This window comes from Xiphias gladius, chromosome 6, assembly GCF_016859285.1.
Source record: "Xiphias gladius isolate SHS-SW01 ecotype Sanya breed wild chromosome 6, ASM1685928v1, whole genome shotgun sequence".
Lineage (NCBI taxonomy): Eukaryota > Metazoa > Chordata > Actinopteri > Istiophoriformes > Xiphiidae > Xiphias > Xiphias gladius.
In genome coordinates, this window is record NC_053405.1 from 25,561,796 (window position 1) to 25,581,470 (window position 19,675).

General features: G+C 42.6%; 2 protein-coding genes across 3 annotated transcripts; both read right to left on the reverse strand.

Annotated features, from left to right (window-relative positions):
- Window positions 1–479: 479 nt before the first annotated feature.
- Window positions 480–13,906, reverse strand: LOC120790828 (espin-like protein). Its single transcript, XM_040128714.1, is given in 12 exon segments — window positions 480–1,031; window positions 1,582–2,540; window positions 3,249–3,413; window positions 3,528–3,700; window positions 3,876–4,017; window positions 4,132–4,222; window positions 4,224–4,273; window positions 10,120–10,251; window positions 10,390–10,572; window positions 10,668–10,854; window positions 12,362–12,552; window positions 13,211–13,906. Coding segments are annotated over 12 exon segments (3,099 nt in total). The 5' UTR covers window positions 13,505–13,906; the 3' UTR covers window positions 480–499.
- Window positions 13,907–14,104: 198 nt separating this feature from the next.
- Window positions 14,105–19,560, reverse strand: scly (selenocysteine lyase). 2 transcript variants are annotated; one of them, XM_040128713.1, is made up of 13 exons: window positions 19,512–19,560; window positions 18,536–18,631; window positions 18,211–18,320; window positions 17,896–17,996; window positions 17,620–17,797; window positions 17,363–17,490; window positions 16,957–17,112; window positions 16,761–16,867; window positions 16,573–16,609; window positions 15,505–15,588; window positions 14,804–14,903; window positions 14,556–14,631; window positions 14,105–14,457 (listed from the first exon to the last, which is right to left on the reverse strand). In XM_040128713.1, exons 2-13 carry the CDS (start codon window positions 18,625–18,627, stop codon window positions 14,304–14,306), a joined length of 1,323 nt encoding a protein of 440 aa, XP_039984647.1. In that variant the 5' UTR covers window positions 18,628–18,631; window positions 19,512–19,560; the 3' UTR covers window positions 14,105–14,303. The 2 variants fall into 2 exon arrangements, with proteins under 2 accessions (XP_039984647.1, XP_039984646.1); XM_040128712.1 differs by lacking the exon at window positions 19,512–19,560 and adding an exon at window positions 18,973–19,499 and having other exon boundaries at window positions 14,108–14,457.
- Between the last annotated feature and the right edge of the window lie 115 nt (window positions 19,561–19,675).

The following is a 19,675-nucleotide window of genomic DNA, read 5'->3' on the forward strand; positions in this document are numbered from 1 at the left end:
GTCTCACAAAATGAAAAAAAAGGTTTCATTAACCTCAAAACACACTAGTTTAATTTAAGCACTCTCTTCAGTAAAAGGGCTGGGTATGTTTTGAAATTTGTTAATGCCATTGTCAGTTTTGATACCTGAGTTCAAAACCAATACCAAAATAGCTAAATATCCTAATACTATAAATGTGTCTCTTTTTTACAAACGTTTTCAAAATTTAACAACAGTTTAACAATACCAAAGAATTCAAAATTCAGAATTGTTTAATGTTTAACACAATAAAATAAAGTATAAAATTAACAAAATTATAATTCAAATTAGGCAACAGCTGATCAAAGAATAGGTAAACAAGGCTAAGAATCTGGCTAAGCATTCAGTGCCAACTTTCACTACTTAACAATTGCTACAGCCAAATCAATTCACAATTCAAAAAGTATTTAGGTTTGATACCCAGCCCTAATGTCATCTATCTACAAAGCATACAAAAATGCCAAAAAAATGACACATGAAACTACTCAAAATCAAAAATCTCTGCCTCTTTTTCTTTCCAAAAAGCAAAACTACGGTCAATGTATTTGCAAATCTCTTCATTGCTAAAACTGGAAATGTCAGTGCCACTGTAGAGTGTTCCCTCATCGGGCGTAGGTGTCTGTACAATGACTTTAGGGACCTGTCTGACCTCTGGGAGGCTATCTTTTACACCTTCTGCACAGCTTTCAGACTGGTTCCCGGTGTTTCCAAAGAACTTTACTTTAATGTCCTCAAAGCCGTCCTTCCACTCACGGTTTCCAGCCTCAATGTCCTGTATGACAGCCTTATGAAAGTCCCTGACCAACTCCCAGGGAAACCCCCCGACATGGTCGAACACCTCGAAACATAGCAGGTGCCTCATTTTGCGTTCATCTACAGGCAGCTCCAACTCCAGGATGTGAAAGTAGCCCAGCATGAAGAGATCCAAGGTCAGGTTGTCATACTCCACAGAGGCGCCATGCAGACGAGGTAGGAACTGCTCTGGGGAGTAGAGGGCTTTCTGCCTGTGGAGCCTGTGGATAACACTGCATGGTTATTCGAGGTGTGTTTATACTATGGCTGCTGCTAAACATTATTTTCATTATGGATTAGTCTGTCATATATTCCAATGATGTGGTTCATCATCATCAAGCTGTGTCAAACAGCAAAGTTGGGGGTACCGTTTTCTGTGGGTTTCTCACTATGAGTGTCCCCTTAACATTACAAAGAGTTATCTGATCCATTGTTACTATACAAATATTTTAGTGGAGCTAGAAGATCTGCTTGTCTATCTAACAACAGGACATCCAAAAATTATGGATTTTCACCAAACTTTATGAAGGGGTTGACTGTTGATTGCTAGAAGTGAAAAGTGTGTCATTTCCATTCCCAAAGATTTGGGTTTCTAAATAAACCTTGGGTAATTTGACAAAATAGCTGATCAACTTTTGGTAAACATTTCACATATGAAACTGGCTTAGCTTAAGTGGTGCAGTTTTAAGTACGCCAGACGCCACCTGGTGTGAAGCGATTCTGTTTTAGAACAGGGATGATGGTAAATTATGAAAAGTCATGCAACCCTACCTGCGAATCTGTCTGGATGGGACACTAGAGATCATGCTCCTCCAGTTTCCCAGCATCTTGTTGACAGCACTCCTCTGCTTGAAGAAGTGTCCCAGAGAACTGTTCATCATCTTTGACTGGGCGCTCTCCACGCTGCCTCTATGATCTGACCCCGATTTGTCACCCATCCCTGGGTTGCCGCCACTCACCTTCCTCTCTGCTGCATCCTTGCTCTTCAGTGTCACAGTGTAGGTAGATTTCTTCCAGTGGCCTAAGAACAGCACAACTATACGCTCTTTTCTAAGGCTGGTGGTTTCCAGAACACCTGCAAGATTTTCATCATAGTCAATGCCAGAGTCACTGTTCTGGTCTGTTTCTTGGGCTGGATTCAAGACTTTAGGCTGTTTGTCTGAATCTGTGGCCTCAAGCTGTGTGGAAGAACTTAACACAACAGCTTCCTCTGGCTCATCTGACAAAGGTGAGCTCTGTGTTTCAAAATTTGACTTCAGAGTCCTCACAGACACTCCAAACTGATGGATTTCATCCTCTATCCTCTCCCTGCGTCCTCTGGTGGAGTTCTGTCTGTCTGGGGTCTGAGAGAACACTGTGATCAGGTCAGTGTTGGGCATCTTGCAGTAGGGCTGGTCTGTCAGGTTGGTCATGAGCAGGGACATGCTCTTTACGATGCCTGAGATGCGGCCGCACCACAGAGGTAGAGGAACTTGACTTGTGAAGTTTCGGAACTGTGTGTTGACGGTGATGTTGACGATGGGTGCTGGCAGGATGTGCCTCAGCTCCTCGGCTAGACGAGCCAGCTCCAGCTCGTAGCCTTCACAGTTCCTCTGCATGGAGACGTTGGCAATCTGCTGCTCCAGATAGATGAGGTCATCCTCAGTAAGCAGCTCACCAGAGGGCCCCAGGATGGCATTGTGGGCTTGGGAGTACCTCCAGCTGACTTTGGCATATCTGTTCCCATTTTCCTGTTAGAGACGGCAGAAAAAAATGCAGCATGTCACATTTAAAGTCTTTTTGAGCGTTTCAAATGGCTTAGGCGTGAGAAGAAAATGAGTAATGATACATTAAAACTGTGATCCAAACCTCAAAAATAAACTTGATTTGCAATGTGTTATGTATTCAGTGATTTGTTATATGCAACTAAAAGTAAATGATGGTAAAATTGTTTTAACCATTTTTATATAGTAGTAGTATTATTTAGTTCATATAAGAAAGAGAAAAGCAGCAAATCCTCATATTTTAGAAATTGGAACCAGAGAATGTTTGGCATTTTTGCTTAAAATTTACTCAAATGATTAACTGATTATCAAAATAGATGGAGATTAACTTTCTGTCAACTGACTAATTGATTAGTTGACTAAGAACACCACCCCATGAGTTGTCTCGGTTTTTTCTTCTTCTTGGTTTTTTCTTTTTTCTTGGTTTCTTCTTTCTTCTTCCTCTAATGTCTGTTTACCCAAACACTCTCTGCCATAATAATTTGAAAAATGGGCCATGCTGCTGCAAAATCGTGCCTAATTGTTACCTATGAGCTCCTATAGAAGGCCCGATGTGCTGTAATTCATGACTCCAGGCTTTTCATGAACCTGCATCATTATCACAACAGATCTTTCAGAGTTGGATAAACGCAGTTTAGTACATTAATGATCTAACCATCTTTAGAAAGACATTACCTTCCTCCTCTGATCCTCCTCATCCAGCAGCCTGGCCTGTAGCTGTCTCACCATGACTTGCCTCTTCCACTCAGCAATGGGACGGCCTCTCTCGTCATGGGTGGGCACCAGGTAGTCGATGTCCGACAGGTTGGCCTCTTCAGTTGGCAGGACTACCATTTTATTCTGCTGAGGATGCAGCAATGATATTCTAGGTATCAGCATTTTAGCTAAAGACAGGGCAAAAGAACACTTATAAAGGTAGGCTATACAAAATAGGAAAGATTATTGTTTGCTTACTGCTTGTCCAGTGAAGATTCCTGATATCCCCGATTGCTTCAAAGAGTTAATGGACTTCATGTCCCCAAGAAGTTTTCTTTCCGCCAGGAGGTTTGCATCAGGCAACATTGTCTTATCAGCAGAGACATTTATCCTACTCCCAGCGGACTTGGGCTGATTGAAACCTTTAATAACTGAAATACAAATCACGGCCACTCTATGTCTTACTCATTTCAATGCAGTTTAATAACACCCATTTTTTTCATTCAGCAGTGACTTACAGTGACCACAAAATACCTTAATACAGTCTGTGGCTTGACTAAAGTGATAAAAGAGAGATTCAATTAGATAAGGAGAAATTCCTCTCACCAGATGTTGCAATTTGAACCTGCTCTATTCTGCTGACAGTGGTTTTCTGTGGCTGGGCAGTTGTGGATGAAGCTGAAGCTAAAAGAGGTGCAGGAGGAGGCTGAGGGTATCGGGCCTGCGGGGACTCCTCACTCTCAGGTTGCTTGTTTGGAAAACACAGCGCATTTGCTTTGGATTATCATATGAAGTAGTAAAAAGGATGAAACACATGGTAAAAGACAAAGAAAGAAAGGAAAAAACTGAACTCAGAGCTTACCTTCAAACTATCCATGGGTGTGTTACTGCATGTGTCACTCAGGCAGCCGTAGTAGTCCTCCCTGCTGCGCTGCAATAACACAGTAGGCCTCTTCTTCCTCCAGTGGAGGGAAAACCTCCGTGGGCTTATCTGCACAGAGTGTCTGCAAATATCACAGAGTCACAATTGATACTATTAAGACCTTTGAAGATCAAATATGATGAAATTAACGTATGGTAAAATCATAAGGTTTCAGCCGACAGGTGGCAAAAGTAGGGGCAATTCTAGGATTGTTTTTTTTGTAATTCTGAGGAATAGATGAAACAAACACAGGGTGTCCTTTTGGAAAACAGCAAATGCATGCTCCAACAGGTGGTGTGTTCTTAAATCTCTTCATACAATCAAACAAAATCACACACTGGTGACTAAAAAGAAAATACCGTAACAAACTAGAATTACCACCAACGAGTCAAGTTGTAGTTTATGTGTCTGTCCAGACTCATACAATTTATGTAGTAAAGACTTTGAAGGAATTTAATAAAAGGTATTAAGTTTATTTTATCATAATTAGAGTTTGAGTTCCATAATTATGGTCAAAAACGTGTTTTGTGAGGTCACAGTGACCTTGACCTTTGACCTTTGTCTGCCAAACTCTAATCAGTTCATCCTTGAGTCCAAGTGAGCGTTTGTGCCAAATTTGAAGAAACTGTGAACTTTAGACGTTCAGGTGAAATCTGAACTCAGGTTTCTGCTATTGTGTTAAATGTTTTGTAAACCATGGTTAGTAAACTGCTAGAAAAGAGAACTGTATTAAAACATTAGTGAATGCATTTGTATTTGTGATCACTGCATCACAGTGTTAGAACACAACTGGCTTAAATGCATCAACTCTGTAGAAAAACTGCAAATGGGACCACAGAGAGGCCATCATTTAATTCATAAATACATATTTCTGTAGTACATTATCACCACAAATCTTACATTAGTGACACTTTTTAATTTCTTTTCTTTGTTTTTTTTTTTGACATTTCAGTGCATTACTTTGTGAGCACTGTACAACCTTAGAATCTTAAGCTGAAAGCCTGGCCTTTGACTCGAGTCTCGCTGTCACAATTCACCACCAATGTAAAAAGAGTGTGACAAAAAGTGACATATTTGATTATTGTACCGGAACAACTGTTGTCAAAGACACAGTAACTGTAACTCAACACAAATATTTCAGGTCAATGTGAAGGTAAGAAAAGTAAAATGTATTTGTTTCTGCCCAAAGGTAGGGACATACAGTTTATGGTAGAAATAGAGCAGGTTTTAGAAGACTTCAGAGACAGTTACCTCTGGAGATTCAAAAAAAAAAAAGAATTAGGCAGTGAAATCAACCACACAGTTATACATTTATTTTGATATATATATATATATGTGTATATATTTAGATATACTTATATGTATAGCAGGATTTGTTTAGATTATTCTCTACAGGTCAATATAACATGTAGGTATAAATTGAGTTTTGTCTACAGTATCCCCAACAAGTGTAAGTGTAAGTTAAGTATATTAGGTTAAGCATGGAGGAGATAGGTTGGCTTGGTTTTCTATGGGCTATACTTTTATAGGCTATCAAAATGTATGTTATGCTGGTAAAACAATTCTTTAATTCTAACAAAAAAGAAATCAACAAATAAGCTAAACAAAATTAGTTATAATGTCTGAGGACATGCGGTATGAGAGACAAAAGAACAATACAAGTATATGGGATAGTAAGCAACCTTGAATAATTGGCAGCATTTCACACCACTCTAGGGAGGATGTAGGATGTATGGAAACATTTAGATCCTCTTTAATGAACCTGCATTGTCCTAATGCACTCCATGCAGAATGCATATCAAATTCAGCTCTCCGAGGACATTATTAGTAACCAAAACATCAAAGGCAGCCCAAATATGCTGCTGCATGCTTTTGTGCTTTGTGTCCATGAGGTGGTCCTTGCCATTTCCTCTCACACTTTGATGTCGAACAGCACGAAACACACTGTGACATTGCTCCGGCAGAGGAATTAACTTCCCCGAAGTTTTGCAATCCATAAATAGATAAACAAGGGGGGGTGGGAAAAGGGGAGAAGGAGCCTCATTCCTTTGTGACCTTTCTCGTAACAGTTCAATGTCCTAAAAGCTACAGTGAACCGGTCCTTGTGTGTATGTGCTTAATTAGACCCAGTGGCCAGAGAGCATTTGGTTTTCATCAGCACCCCATCACAATTGCCACGCAAATATAGATAGCCGAACTCTGTTTTTGGCCTGGATCCACTCTCCCTTTATCAAAGACCACAAAGACCCCGATCACTGCAGATTAGGAGCCAAGAGTTAAGAAACAGCTACTCAGTGCTGTCTCATTGTCAGAAATGCAGCACCAGTAATCTGTGGTCCCTGTGGGTCGAGCCGTGAGAGAGTTTAAGTATTTCGGAACACCATGTGTATTTAAGAAACATGTCTTGTAATTCTGCGCTCTGGAATCAATCACTAAAACAACCTGCTTCCACGTGAAATATTCATGTTCTTGGTGATAAATTGCAACGTGGAATGTATACAGCGGTTGTACATTATACACAGAACACTACAGTGTAAATACATGTCAACTCACATGTTAAAATACTCTCAGGTTTCCCGCATGGAGGTAAATGCTTGTGAGGCTAATAACTGTTGGACACAATCTTTTTGCCAACATTTACAGCTGTAAATACTGTAACAACTACTGGAACAGAGAGTATATTTAGAAACAGCGCTAGATACAAAAAAATAGGAAACTAAAATCATGTCCAGTTTGCAAAAATCAACAATGACAGGCTATAGTAAGGTCATGAGCCTGGAGTATTAGTCATGCCTAACCGTAAAAGGCCATAACTGATCAGAAAATAGGTAAAATACTGCCAAAACACCTGCCAGCTAGGGCGCCTTGAGTAGAATTAACAAATCTTTCCTTTCATTTCACAAAAATAGTTACTCAACGCTTCCAGTAACTTACTTATGAACATATTCTCATAGAAAAATAAGGTAAAAAAGCACAAAAAAAGGCATAAAAACACCCCAAAGTAGTCTAATGAATACAAAAGCCAGTGAAAGTGATCAATCAACCATTCGAAAACTCACTAACCTTTACCTTGAAAAACTCTCCAAGCACACGCTGGTGCGTCTTCACTGTACAGTGAAACTCCAGAGGCACCGACTGGTGCAGAGGCAACTCCTCGCTGAGGATGTGACGCTACCTTAAGATCACCCACCACTCGTCTGACACCATCATGAGCATCTCTGCCAGTGGCCAAGGGCCGCCAGGCAATAAACAATAAACTCTGATCGGAGAAAGCCGTTAATAATTAAGGGAAAGGATAGGATGGCCGGTAATGTAACTAATGCATGGACAAACCAGTGGCCGCGTTGTTGCATGAAGGGAGGTTGGCAGAAGACTTGTCAAAGCAGCTGGAAAGAGACATTTTATCCATACGTGTTCAGGGGATTTTTCCACTTGGGACAATGGACAGACATTTTTTGGGGAGGTGGGAGGGACTAAAATCCACCTAAAATGATTAGTAAAATGTGACGGTGGAAACACAATATGACACCGTGAGCCTTGCTTCAATGTCTTTGACCGTTAATGTGGAAAAGCGGACAACAACAAACGCTGTGACAAACTACCGCCCACTTTTTTTTCAGGTTTTTATGGCTGAAATCATCCATTAATGAATGAATTTCCGCACTTTATCTAAAGTTAATATGAGGCTTTAGAGGTCTGTATTAAACAAATCAAATTGATATCTTGATATACAGTATAAACACTGAAATTGATTCGGGAACAGATCCCTTCGGGGCCAGTATGAAAAGGAGGAATGATTGCAGTGAGCAAATGACATTTTTGACACATTCTAATTATCCACTGACCTATTAATACTATTTGTATTGTCCAAAAAACAGCCCACAACCAAATGACTGATTGAATGATTTTTGGCATTCTAGCTTAAAAACCTTACTTACACAAATTCAATCAATTATCAAAATAGTTTGAAATGAATTTTATGATGATAAGCTAATTGATATTGTTTTAGAATTGAATATGTAAAGGTTATCACAGTGTGTATGAAGATCTGATAGAGATTTTATAGTAAAATGTGACTAATCTGTGTCTAATTTGCAGCCAGGCCTTGCCATTCAGACAATCCGGCTGGTGTAAAAAGCTATCAGAGCATGTGTTTTGTTTCTCATCACAAAAAAACAATGCAGAAATTTAGAGTAGGTCCTGAAAAAACACAGTGATGGATGGGAACGACAATGTGTTTGCTTTGTCCAAGTATTCTAAAAATACCATTCTCAAACAACAGTATCTTTGGCCCGATCACCATGAGTGGAGAGCGAAAGCCACAAATGCATGAGAAGTAAACCTCACGCCACACGCTGTTTATTTGATTGCAGCTGTTCCTGAGATGCGAGATGAGGAAGAGAGGTTGACAGCTTTGAACGAGCCTGACCTCGTTGTGAGCGATCCAAACATGCGGAGGGGCCAAATACGCAGCTCTCTCCGGTCAATGTCCCGATCCATTTAGGTCGCTGCTCTGACTGACACTTTAGAACCGATGGAACCTGTGATCTGAACGTGAAACACCACCAGACAGGTAATTAAGGCATGTCTCCTTGTACAGCTCATCTCTGGAGCAGTGGGTTTCAGAGCATTACATACAGTACAGTAGTCTGTTCTCCAAATATTCTCAGGCTTTAAATCAATTACCTGCTATTCCAGGTTCTCTGTCAGATGATACCTTTGTTCACATCAAGCCTCAGTTTGTGTGTCCGACTCATACATTGCCAAGAAACATAATACACCTTTCTGTCTGCCACCGGCATTACACAGTATCCAGAGGTGGCAATCATAGCACTTGTGAGTCCCTGGAAAAAACGTGACACACAATCAAATGTGTGTTTGAAGCCAATGACATCCTGCTCTCCAAGTCCACAGAGGGATAGAGTTGCTGGTTCCAGGCATCAGAATGGTGAAAACACTGAAACTTAAGCTCGTGGATCTCATAACGGACTCAGCCCCCGGGCCCTCCACCTGAGCCGCTGGAGAGGGGTAACTGATAGGCCCTTAGCTGGCGGCGGCTCCGGCTGTGTTCGATGCCACAGCAGGCCCTGCGCTAATTAGCTCTTCATCGTTGATGGCAGGACTGTTTCTGAAGGGGGAGCTCGGCAGCCACGCCTCGCTCCCTATCCCCATCCTCTGCATGTATGAGTGCTGCTCTTCTCTGCTGACTCATTCGTGGCTTCTACTGGCCGACGGCTTTTCGTTACTCTGGGGACGTCGCCGTGCAGTCTGCGCTATAGGTGGCGAGTCAGGTGGGATAGGGAGAAACGACGAGAGGCTGCCCGCGGACAGCTGTAAGGCTTTAGGGTTCATCAAGTGTGCTGGGAGAGTGGTCCCCACAAGCTCTTTCAGTTAACAGTATTCAGTGTTTCCTATTTAAAATCAACTCCCAAAGCTCAAATTTCAGCATCAGCATCAACTGTGAATCCCATAAACCTGCTTTTTATGTAGCTTTTTGAAAGAAATACAAATTCAACACGATATAATGTATCAAAGCAGGCGGTACACACCAAAGTGAATTTGAGTTAAACACTGGCCGCTTTTTACCGCTTTGAAGCCTGACTTGAACAGGCAACACAAGCACAAACAAGGTGTCAACACTTAAATAGTCATCAGTCACATTAAGGAGTGTTGTGCTTCCTGCACAAAACGAAAGAGCTCATCTCAGAGAGTCCTCTATGCCAAACTGAAAATGAAGAATCTCCTCCAGCACTCACGGCATCATAGCTCGTAAAGCCTTGTTAAACACCAAAGCTATCATCCCCCACTTTCTCAAAGCTCTTAAACCGAGAGCAAAGCAGTCAGGCTGAGTGGAAGAGAGCCGGACAGGCCTGATGTGCAAAGCAGAATATACTGCTGGTTATACTGTAGGTGGAAGAGAGAGCTTACGATTTTCTCCATGGCGCGGAGATATCTGGCACATTCACAGTGTCCGTTGTACTCTGCCAGGTCTGCCGCTGTGAACCCATCGATATCTTGATCTGAGGGGTTCGCTTCATTGACTAACAGGATTTTACAGCACTGAAAGAAAGAATAGGACAATATGAGTGGAAGAAGAAACAACAAAAAGCAACATTTAGTAACACAGCTTCTTTATTTATTTAGACGCGAAAAAACAAAAAAAACAACAGGAGGAATGCCGAAAAAGCTGTGAGCAACCTCCAGCTCTCCATTCTCTGCAGCATCATGAAGTGGGGTCCCTCCCCAGTAATCCTTGATGACCTTTGAACCCATGTGAAGCAGCCTCTCCAAGATGCGACAGTGCCCCCCGCTGGCAGCAAAGTGCATAGCAGTCGCTCCATCCCTGTCCTGGCAGGCCGGGCTGACATCAGTACAGGTCAGCTATTCGGAGTTGATGAAAAGAGATGAAAGAAAAACAGCCGATTTAGGAAACGCTTTATAACAAAGTAACAAAAAGGTTGGATTTCTCTACTGACCAGCCACAGAACCACAGCTTGGTGGCCCATGTGAGAAGCAGCATGCAGGCAGGTCATGCCATCGTGAGCCCTCAGGTGGACGTCCGCCCCCCAGTCCTTCACGAGGTACTCTACAACATGCAGATGCCCTTCCTGGCAGGCCAAGTACAGCGGGGTAGCACCGATACCTGTCTGGTGGTTCACACACCTGTACTCCAACATACAACAACAACAACACGGGGGCACAAGGTTAGGTAAAACTTAAAAAACTTAAAAATGCAGTTCTATGGTTAGAATATGTTATTATTAGTAGTAGTAGTAGTGGTAGGAAAAGGGCAAAAACAAAGTAAATGAAAATAAATTAAAGTTAAAAGCTAAAAAAAAAAAAAAATCACAAACAGATAATACAGTTAAAAATCCAGATCTTTAATACAGATTTTATTTTGACAGTGTTTTTGACCATGACCGGAATCGATCAACATGTGGGGTATATTTGGAGTACTCCGTGATGCAGATGGATACAGTAAAACGAAATTGGCATCTTATTGTTTGCTCCACCAAGACTCCTCAGTTGCACCTTAGACCGTGTGTTTGGTTGTTTTTTTTTAATCTTCTATCCCTGTTGAAGAATCTGAGATCCAGAAACTTTTTACTTATTATTGTCTGAAAAGCCAGTTTTTCACAGCAAGGCTGCTTTGACATTGACGCACACGCTGTACTTCAACAACCACACGGCTCAGGTGTGATCGACGGCGTCTAGGTTTGATTCACAGGCTGCTGATCCGTCACATGTGATGGTCTGATCCCGCCGTGCGTCATGCGAATTACAGTCACACTCTCCTGTAACATGGAGATGAAGCAGGAAGGCCAACATATCTTTATCTAGTCCTTACTAAGTACCACTGTCTCAGGTTTAGGGGGTTGGCCCGGAGATGAGATGAGATGGGATTCATCTGTGTTGGGGGGGGGGCTGTTAGTTTGTTTAACACGCTCCTGATCAAAGTTCACTGAGGACAAAAAGGGGTGTCCTTTTATTACCAGAGGTTTCCCATTCCCCATTCCACTCATTTCGCTAGATCCTGTTTCCCACTAGTTTTTGTTAAATAATTAATTTCAGTCATGAACCAAAGGATTGGACTAAATGAAATTTGACCAGAGTATGGCACTAGACGAAAAGTCTGATTACCAAAGTTACTACAGTTCATCCTGAGCGGACAAAGAATGTGTATAACTAATTTCACAATGATCCATCTAACAGTTTTTGAGCTAAAGAGCTAAAAAGTAAACCTTGTGGTGGCGTTAAAGCAAAAGTGTGAGGATCACCAAAGTCAGCAGGATACATCGTCCGTGCACAGTGGATATCTGTACCAAATTCTGTGTCAATCCGTGTTGCAGAGGTCGAGATATTTGACGGGATAAGTGAACACTTTGACCCGCCGGACCTGCTGGTATTGCTAAGGAAGAAGTCAGATGATCACCAAAGCTGTCAGAATCCAATCCATCTGATAGCTGTCAAGACATTTCACTCTGAACCACAACAGTCTACCTCATGGTGGGGCTAGAGGATAAGTCGGGGGTTCACCAAAGTCAGTGGAATTCATCCTCTGAGGACCACAAATGCCTGTACTACACCAGTCATAGCAATCCACCCAATGGTTGAGAGAGAGGTTTCAGTCCAGGGATGCCACCAGCGAAAGCATGTGCTCTGAACTCACCCAGGTGCCTGCCCAACGAGTCGTTTTAAACAGGCGAGGTCCCCTTTGGCTGCAGCGTAGTGAGCGGGAACTGCTCCACAGTTTGTCTCCGCCTCTGCCGCTCCTCCAACAGAGAGCAGCCACTTAATGACCTCCACACAACCAAAGCGAGCTGCGAGGTGAAGGGCTGTGGCACCAGCGGCATCCCTGTCCTGGAGACATTCGCAAAGACCGGAGTTAGATGGAGCGAGATGTAGACAACTTGAAATCGACTACACTCGATTGTCAAGACATATCTAATGGGCCATAGATAGAAAGGATAAGATGCAAGATACAGTATTAAACAGTATTTCTGTTCCAAAGCTACTGCAGAGGTACTTAATGAGGACCACCAATTAAGACACGTGGTGGTCTCAATTAACAATCAGAAACTATAAGATGAAACATTTGTTTTGCCTTAAATTTTAGGCAGGATTCTGCAAATTCTATCATAAAGCTGTCGTCCAATTTTGAGAGAGGAGATGTGGGTACACTTGACTCTACTTAACTAATAGCTAAGTCTAGTGGAAGCTCCTCTCAAGCCACTGGACGTAATTACACTTGCTACATAATACTAATGGATACCTGGTAAATCAACACCATATGATGTAATCAGATGGTAATACATTAGGAGAGGTAATGTAAAGTACATCTGTGGTGATGTAACTGCTCTCTGGGATCAGTTAGATGACCATCTGAAGCCATCACCTGAATTTTGACTGGCACACATCTGGCACACATCTGAGTCAGTTGAAATGGCCAGGAAACCTGGACATGTGGGTAGGTTTTCGCTCTCTCTGTGTAGAGACTGTTCTCAGTGGATAATCCTACCTCGATGTTGCAGCCTGCCTGGTCCACCAGCCACCGCAGCTCCCGAAGGTGGCCAGTAGCTGCTGCATCATGTGCCGGCGTGGCCCTGTTCAAGGCCCGGGGATCGGCTGCCAGACCCAGCTCACTCACCAGGAACTGCAGGCACTCCAGGCGTCCACACCTGGCCGCGTGGTGCACTGGGCTGGCACCTTGGGCATCGGCGATGTCTGGTGAGAGGTGACCACAGGACGCAAGCTCCCTCAGGGTTGCAAGATCCCCTGCTCGAGCCGCCTGGATGGCCAGATGAAGCACCATCCCCGGCTGCTAGGAGTAGGTTATGGCACACAGAACAAGCTCGCTGGAGCTCTTTGGATCCCAGAAGGTTACCATCACGTTTCCAATGCACACAAACTCCCCCTACAATAAGAAAAAACCTCTTTGCCTTCCCCCGAGCCAGGAAAGCGACACCCTAGCACCAGCCAGGTGGCCGGCATGGCCGTTGGGGAGAGGGGAGGGGGGCAGAGCCAACGAGACAGAAAGGTAATGAAAGACGGGTGGAGGCGCAGCATTCGTGGCCTACTGCTCTCCTTTGTGTGGCAGTGACCATATGCTGGCACACGCACTCACGCTTCACTGGAGATGGGGGAGTTGAGGGCAGCACGGAAACTTAAGTAACGGGAGAAGTCAGAACCAAAGCATGGTGGATTACAGTGAGTGTTATTTTTTTTTTACAAGTATTTCAAAAAATTCATCCGGGTGAGGACGAGTAAAAGGCTGATAAATTTGCACGATTATAATCCACACAGAATATTTCATGGTTGATTGAAAAATTAGCAAAAGTATGTTCATATTTAATTTCAATAGCACTCATACATGTTGCCACAAGTCCAATTAGCTGATTAGCTACTCCTGAGGAGATAGAAGCTGAGTACATGCATCTCTCTATAACATCACCCCTCAGGTCACTTCAAGTTCTTCCCTTTTATTGTTTATATTAAATATTTCATCCATTTTACATGATCATTTAATGTTACAATAAACACCGACGAATTTTTAATTCTGTACATCCTTATTCGACATTCAGGATAACTTTAGTTCGTGCACATCGCACCCATCAGTTAATTAGTTCCAACAGCCGCACCGTTTCCCTCAGATCCTCCACGACAGCATCCACATCTTCTTTGGTCGTCCCCCTGCCCACGCTCAACCTCAACGCATTGGCTGCCACCTCTGAGGGGACGCCGCAGCTCAGAAGGATATGGGAGGGCCTGATGGACAGTCAGATTGCAGAGCAGGGGAGTTATGTAATTATGATAAATATGGTGTCTTGACAAAGGCAGACCAAGTGAGAGAGGGACTCTTTTACCTGTTTCCACTGTCTGAATGGCAGGCAGCACCGACACTGGCCAGCAGCCTCCTGCAGTTGGACAATACCCTCCAGCCTAAAGCAGGAGAGAGAGAGAGATTAATCATTCAAAGCCTTTGTAGTTTACAAAAAGCCCCGTGCAGGTCATGAACTGTCTCTGACAAACATTGGTGTAGGGTTAGAGGACACTGTTTGGACTGGCAGGCCAAAACAGACACGGGACAGAGACGGAAAAGTCATGACATCACCTTGTAATGTTGGGCCCAGGATAGACACATTACATGTGTTGGGGAGGATATCAGAGCCGGGGTAATGGCTGTTGAAGTGGATCCTGTCTTTAAAGACGGCCTGAAAAGGACAACATGATCAACTACTAAGTAATCTTAATAAAGGTTAGCATTTTTACCTATTTCTGCATTACATTAAATACACTGAGAAGAGTTTAAGCCCAACTTGCCCCTCAATAGCAGTGTGTAATGCAGCAAGTGTAATATCTTCAATCTTAAACTGTGTCTCTTAATCAATGTCACAGCTAAGAAGAGTCGGTGTGTTCCCTTCACTGATGCTCATATATTGTCTTCTATATGTTGTCCTACATCAGTCTGCCATTGACAAAAAGTCTCAGAAAAATACGAAATAAATCTATTTGGCAAGGGCTGTGTAGGGATTTCATCCAAAAAAAAAAAAAAAAAAAGAGACAAGTTTGGAGGCCATATGGTTTCTGGGATAAAGTATTGTATTTGTAAAAATAAGCCTGTTGTAGAGAATATCTCCTTTTTAGGCCCTCAAACGGTCCTCAAGGTTATAACTTTTAAAAGGTCCAATGAACCACAATCATACTATTTCTAATAACCTTAATCACATCACTGTAAAGTGATAATGTTACTGTTTAGCTATCACAATCACACTGACAGACATTTTTCATCGAATTCTCTGCAGTCAAATTTACCCGCAGTCGCTCTTCCAAGTAAAGTATGGTGCTTCGCATATGACTCCCATAATCTGACAGATTAGAGGTCACCAGCTCTGCAGCCTAACAGACACAGAAGAAATCAGTAGCTATAAAGGCAGGGAAAGGTGACAGGGTTAGAGTCTGAATGAACTACTTGACAGAAACACTTTAAGAACAATCAAGTTAGCACTTTGTAACATGCGCCACATAAATAAGTGTGGCGCTTATCCATTAAAAAACCAAAACCAAATATAGTAACTGAAAAACATGGCATCACTTGAAGTTTAGCATTTCCTCCTGTTTGTCATTAGTGCAGTGAGTAAGTGACAAAAGGAAGGAATGAGTTAGCAGAACTAGGAATATGTAGAACATACTGAGGTGGGAAATCACAGGAAAAGTCATGATATATAACTGCCATGATACCCCCCCCCCCAATTACAGTAAAGATTCTATGGTACACAGTATATTGCAAGACATTCAGCTGTAATATATCTTCACATCACCATAGGCAACTGGTTAGGCTCTTATACAATTTTATCTGCAATATTCTGTCTTAAAAGGAAGAGATTGTGAAAAGTCCCTTGGACTGATATGACTGCTTGGATGACCAGAAAAAGAGCTGCTGAGGATCTTGACCAAAATTGATTCATTAAGCATTTATTAATAGATTGCCAACATCTATAACTGCGTTATTACGAAACAGAAAGGACAAACACCAGTACAGAGGATTTTTTATAATCTGGCAACCCAATATTTGTTATTATTAATTGCATATAACTGATCTATAAAGTCTTCGTGAATTATTTATTAGCTATTAATAAAGACATGAGTTAAAACCTATAAACCCTTTATAAAGGGTGCCTTATTAGCCAGTGGTACCAAAATTCTATGTGGAGACAGGAAGTCATTTTAGAGAGTAACAAGCAGCTGTCTGTCCTCCATTAACCTTAAAAAGACATTCGTTTTCCACTCAAACATTCCACGCTTCTAGAGAAATATTCTAAAACCTTAACAAGTATTCCTCGTAAAAATTCCAGTAACACACATATAGTACAGGAAAATTACCTTTCCCAGACCAGCAATCATCGGTGTGTTTTCAGTGCTGTAATATTCAGGAGGAAAGAAATTAGACCTTTATATTTTATATTTTATATGTTATATTTCGATGTGCAGCTCTCTGATCGTGGCCATTGCTTTGTGGATATTTGGTACTTTATTCATAATTCCTGAAGTAAGACAATGTAGTATGTTACCCTGGTCTGAAGTTTCTCTCCTGTCCTCCTCCAAACAGCATCGGATACAATGGTGTTCTTGTTCCAGGGCCGTTCACATACAAAGCACCGATCCGAGGGGCATAGAACTAGAAATGTAACAAACCCCGTCAATAAAATGTTTTCCTGTTTTCTTTCTGATGCCCAGTCAAGATAATTTATACAGCAGATTCCCGACCTTGTGTCCCACTATGGTGAGGTAATCCACGTCCAGTTCACAGGCATCTACTGGGATTTTCCCTAGAGCCTGGGCAGCATCAGTGTGAAGCAGGATCCTGAGCCGCTCGTGCTGCTTGTTGAGAGATTTTATTCTCTGGCAGATCTCCCGGATTGGCTGACAAGAGGAAGGTGTTTTGTTTTTGCCTTGAAATTGCATTTAAAAAAATCATATTTGAAATACAATAAGGGTAAGGGCATATCAGCTGATCTGTTGGTTTCAGCACCAATTCCTCCTTTGAAAATGGACGGATTGTTCTATTCTAACATCTATTAAGATAATAAAAACAAATGTTCTCAATTTTCTGTACTATATAAATATTTATAGGTGAACATAGAAGAGGCTGCCAGCCTCTATCTCCCCTCACCATGATGACTCCTGTCTCGTTGTTGGCCAGCATGATGGAAATGAGACAAGTGTTGGGACGCACCGCAGCCATGATATCCTCCACCTGTACACGGGCTGTCGTCTCAGACACAGGCACAAATGTAACATCTGTGACAAAAGCCCAGTTACCCGCACAAGTCAAGAAAGGGAGCAAATGGAAAGTGGCTGCTTTTTAGGTGTTAAAATAAAGTAATGATTTTTTTTTTTTTTAATGAACTAAACTTCTTCTCCACCGACCTGCCTTGCCATCCCTCTGTAGGTGCTCAGCTGCTAGTTTGACCGAGTCATGTTCCACGTTGGAGGTGATAATGTGAGGAAGGCCAGTGCATCCATTCTGGCGCCCTTCAGCTAGCTCTGCAGCCCTGCCGTTTCTCCGGAAGTGCTCTACGGCAGTGTGGAGCACCAGGTTATTGGCCTGAAAGACGATTGTGATGAGCCACGGGTGCATGAATGATACTATTCTTGTTTTTCAAAAACAAGTCTATTATCACTCCGAACCCTAACAAGAATTACCTCTGTTCCACCTGAGGTGAAAATGATGTCCTCTGCCTTCCCCCCAACCATTCTCGCCACATTCTTTCTGGACTGATTCACGATTGCCTTGGCCTTGGCACCTACAGATAACAAAATGCTTTATGCAAATGCAATCTCAGATACATCACAGGCTGGGTAAAGAAGCTGTGAAAAAAAACCCAACAAAAATAATTTTCACCAAGCATGCAGGGAAGGCAAATTAGAGAAAAGCAGAATTTGCCCATCGGCTTTGCATTTCCTTCTTTAATTAAAATGTCAAGTTTAATGGGATTTTGATGCTGAAGTATTCATCACCTGCTATGTAGTTGCTACTCGGGTTTCCCCAGGCTTCGTGCAGGGCTTCAGTAATGGCCTGGATCACTTCTGGTTCCAGTGGAGTGGTAGCATTGTAGTCCATATAGATCCTATGTTGCATTGAGTGCATTAGAGACAAGCTCTCTCATCTCATTTCATGTCAAGAGTCAAGCCTACTCTATATGCTACAACACACGAACAGAACATCAAGAGCTTCAAAAATCATCCAGTCAGTCTAATTCTGCTTTCACTGAATTGAAGACTCCATTGGAGTCGGAGCGAATGACCGACCGACACGGCGTGACCGACCCAAATCCAACCCTACCTGTCTGGATTCTTTTCTGAACAATGATGCGGGGCATGGTCAGCGAAGGGGCGATCCTTTGCCAAGCTGAGGTCCTCAGCGTGCTTAGCCATACTCCTAGGAAGAAATGGGAAACTTAGTAGAATGTCTGTAAATTTATTCCTGTCATGCAGATTTTTTTTTTTCCAATAAAAACGGTATCTTCCGAGCTTGTTGCAAAACACTGAAAGATGTCGCAACAGCACGTCTCTTCTACATCTGCCAGCTTTTGTTATTAGTATGGGTTTCACATAGTTGGTCAGCACTTCGTGAGTTTTAATCACAGTGGGTTTTGAATGCGGGTTGGACAATTATACGCAAGGGCAGCGAATGGATGCAGACCAAGCGGCAAGCGTGACCGAGGGGAAAATCTCGCTGTGTCAGCTACTGCGTGCTCCAATTCTGACTATGGTTGTTACCAGATAGTGTGTAATGAAATGGCAGCTGGGTATCTCAGAGGTCGCAGGGACTACAGAGGTCTGCCACACACTTGAAACCGACATTTAGCATGAACATGGTCAAATCCGTCCATCGTCTCTTCTCCAAGTCCACACTGTCAGCTAACGTTACATCCGTGCTTTCCACAGCAGGGGGGGGGGCACGTATTTACTTCTGGTGCCGACTATGCTTCCGTTTTAATAAAGAACACGGGGAAAACTTAAGAGAACTGGAACCTTCAAACAACCTGTCTCAGCCCTGGGCATGCCTGACAAACCGAACTGATATTTAGCCAAAAACACTCTGCGGTGCTAAGCCAAGCCAAACTGATTTAGGTAGCATTAGGTGATTCTAGGTAGCATCTGTTTCCTTTAGCTAAGCTAGCTAATACTGCTAGCTCCAACTCGCTAGCGACGTGATAATCAACGGATGTTAATCTGCTTTCGAGGTCTGACGATAAGTCAAGGTCGTTTCCCCTCGCATGTCATGGCAGGCTGAATTCCTCGGCCCTGGGTCTGACCTTGTGAGGCGATGCGAAGGTATCTTGAGTACTTTTACTACTGCCTGTGTCAATCATCAGCTAGCTAGCCGGTGTGTATGAATTTAAGGGGATGCTACTCCAGCGGGCTGCCGGACGTCTTAAAGGGAAGGCGGCTGTTTAAGACGTCATGAAAATAAACGCAC

Bases quoted from the DNA above. Each gene is read 5' to 3' on its own strand.
- scly (XM_040128713.1), bottom strand. From the start codon at position 18,627: ATGGCTAAGCACGCTGAGGACCTCAGCTTGGCAAAGGATCGCCCCTTC. The intron at 17,113-17,362 runs GTGAGGGGAGAT...TCCTCTTGTCAG, and splicing joins ACGAGACAGGAGTCATCATG to CCAATCCGGGAGATCTGCCA. The intron at 14,904-15,504 runs GTAAATTTGACT...TGTCCTTTTCAG, and splicing joins ACTTGGAAGAGCGACTGCGG to GCCGTCTTTAAAGACAGGAT.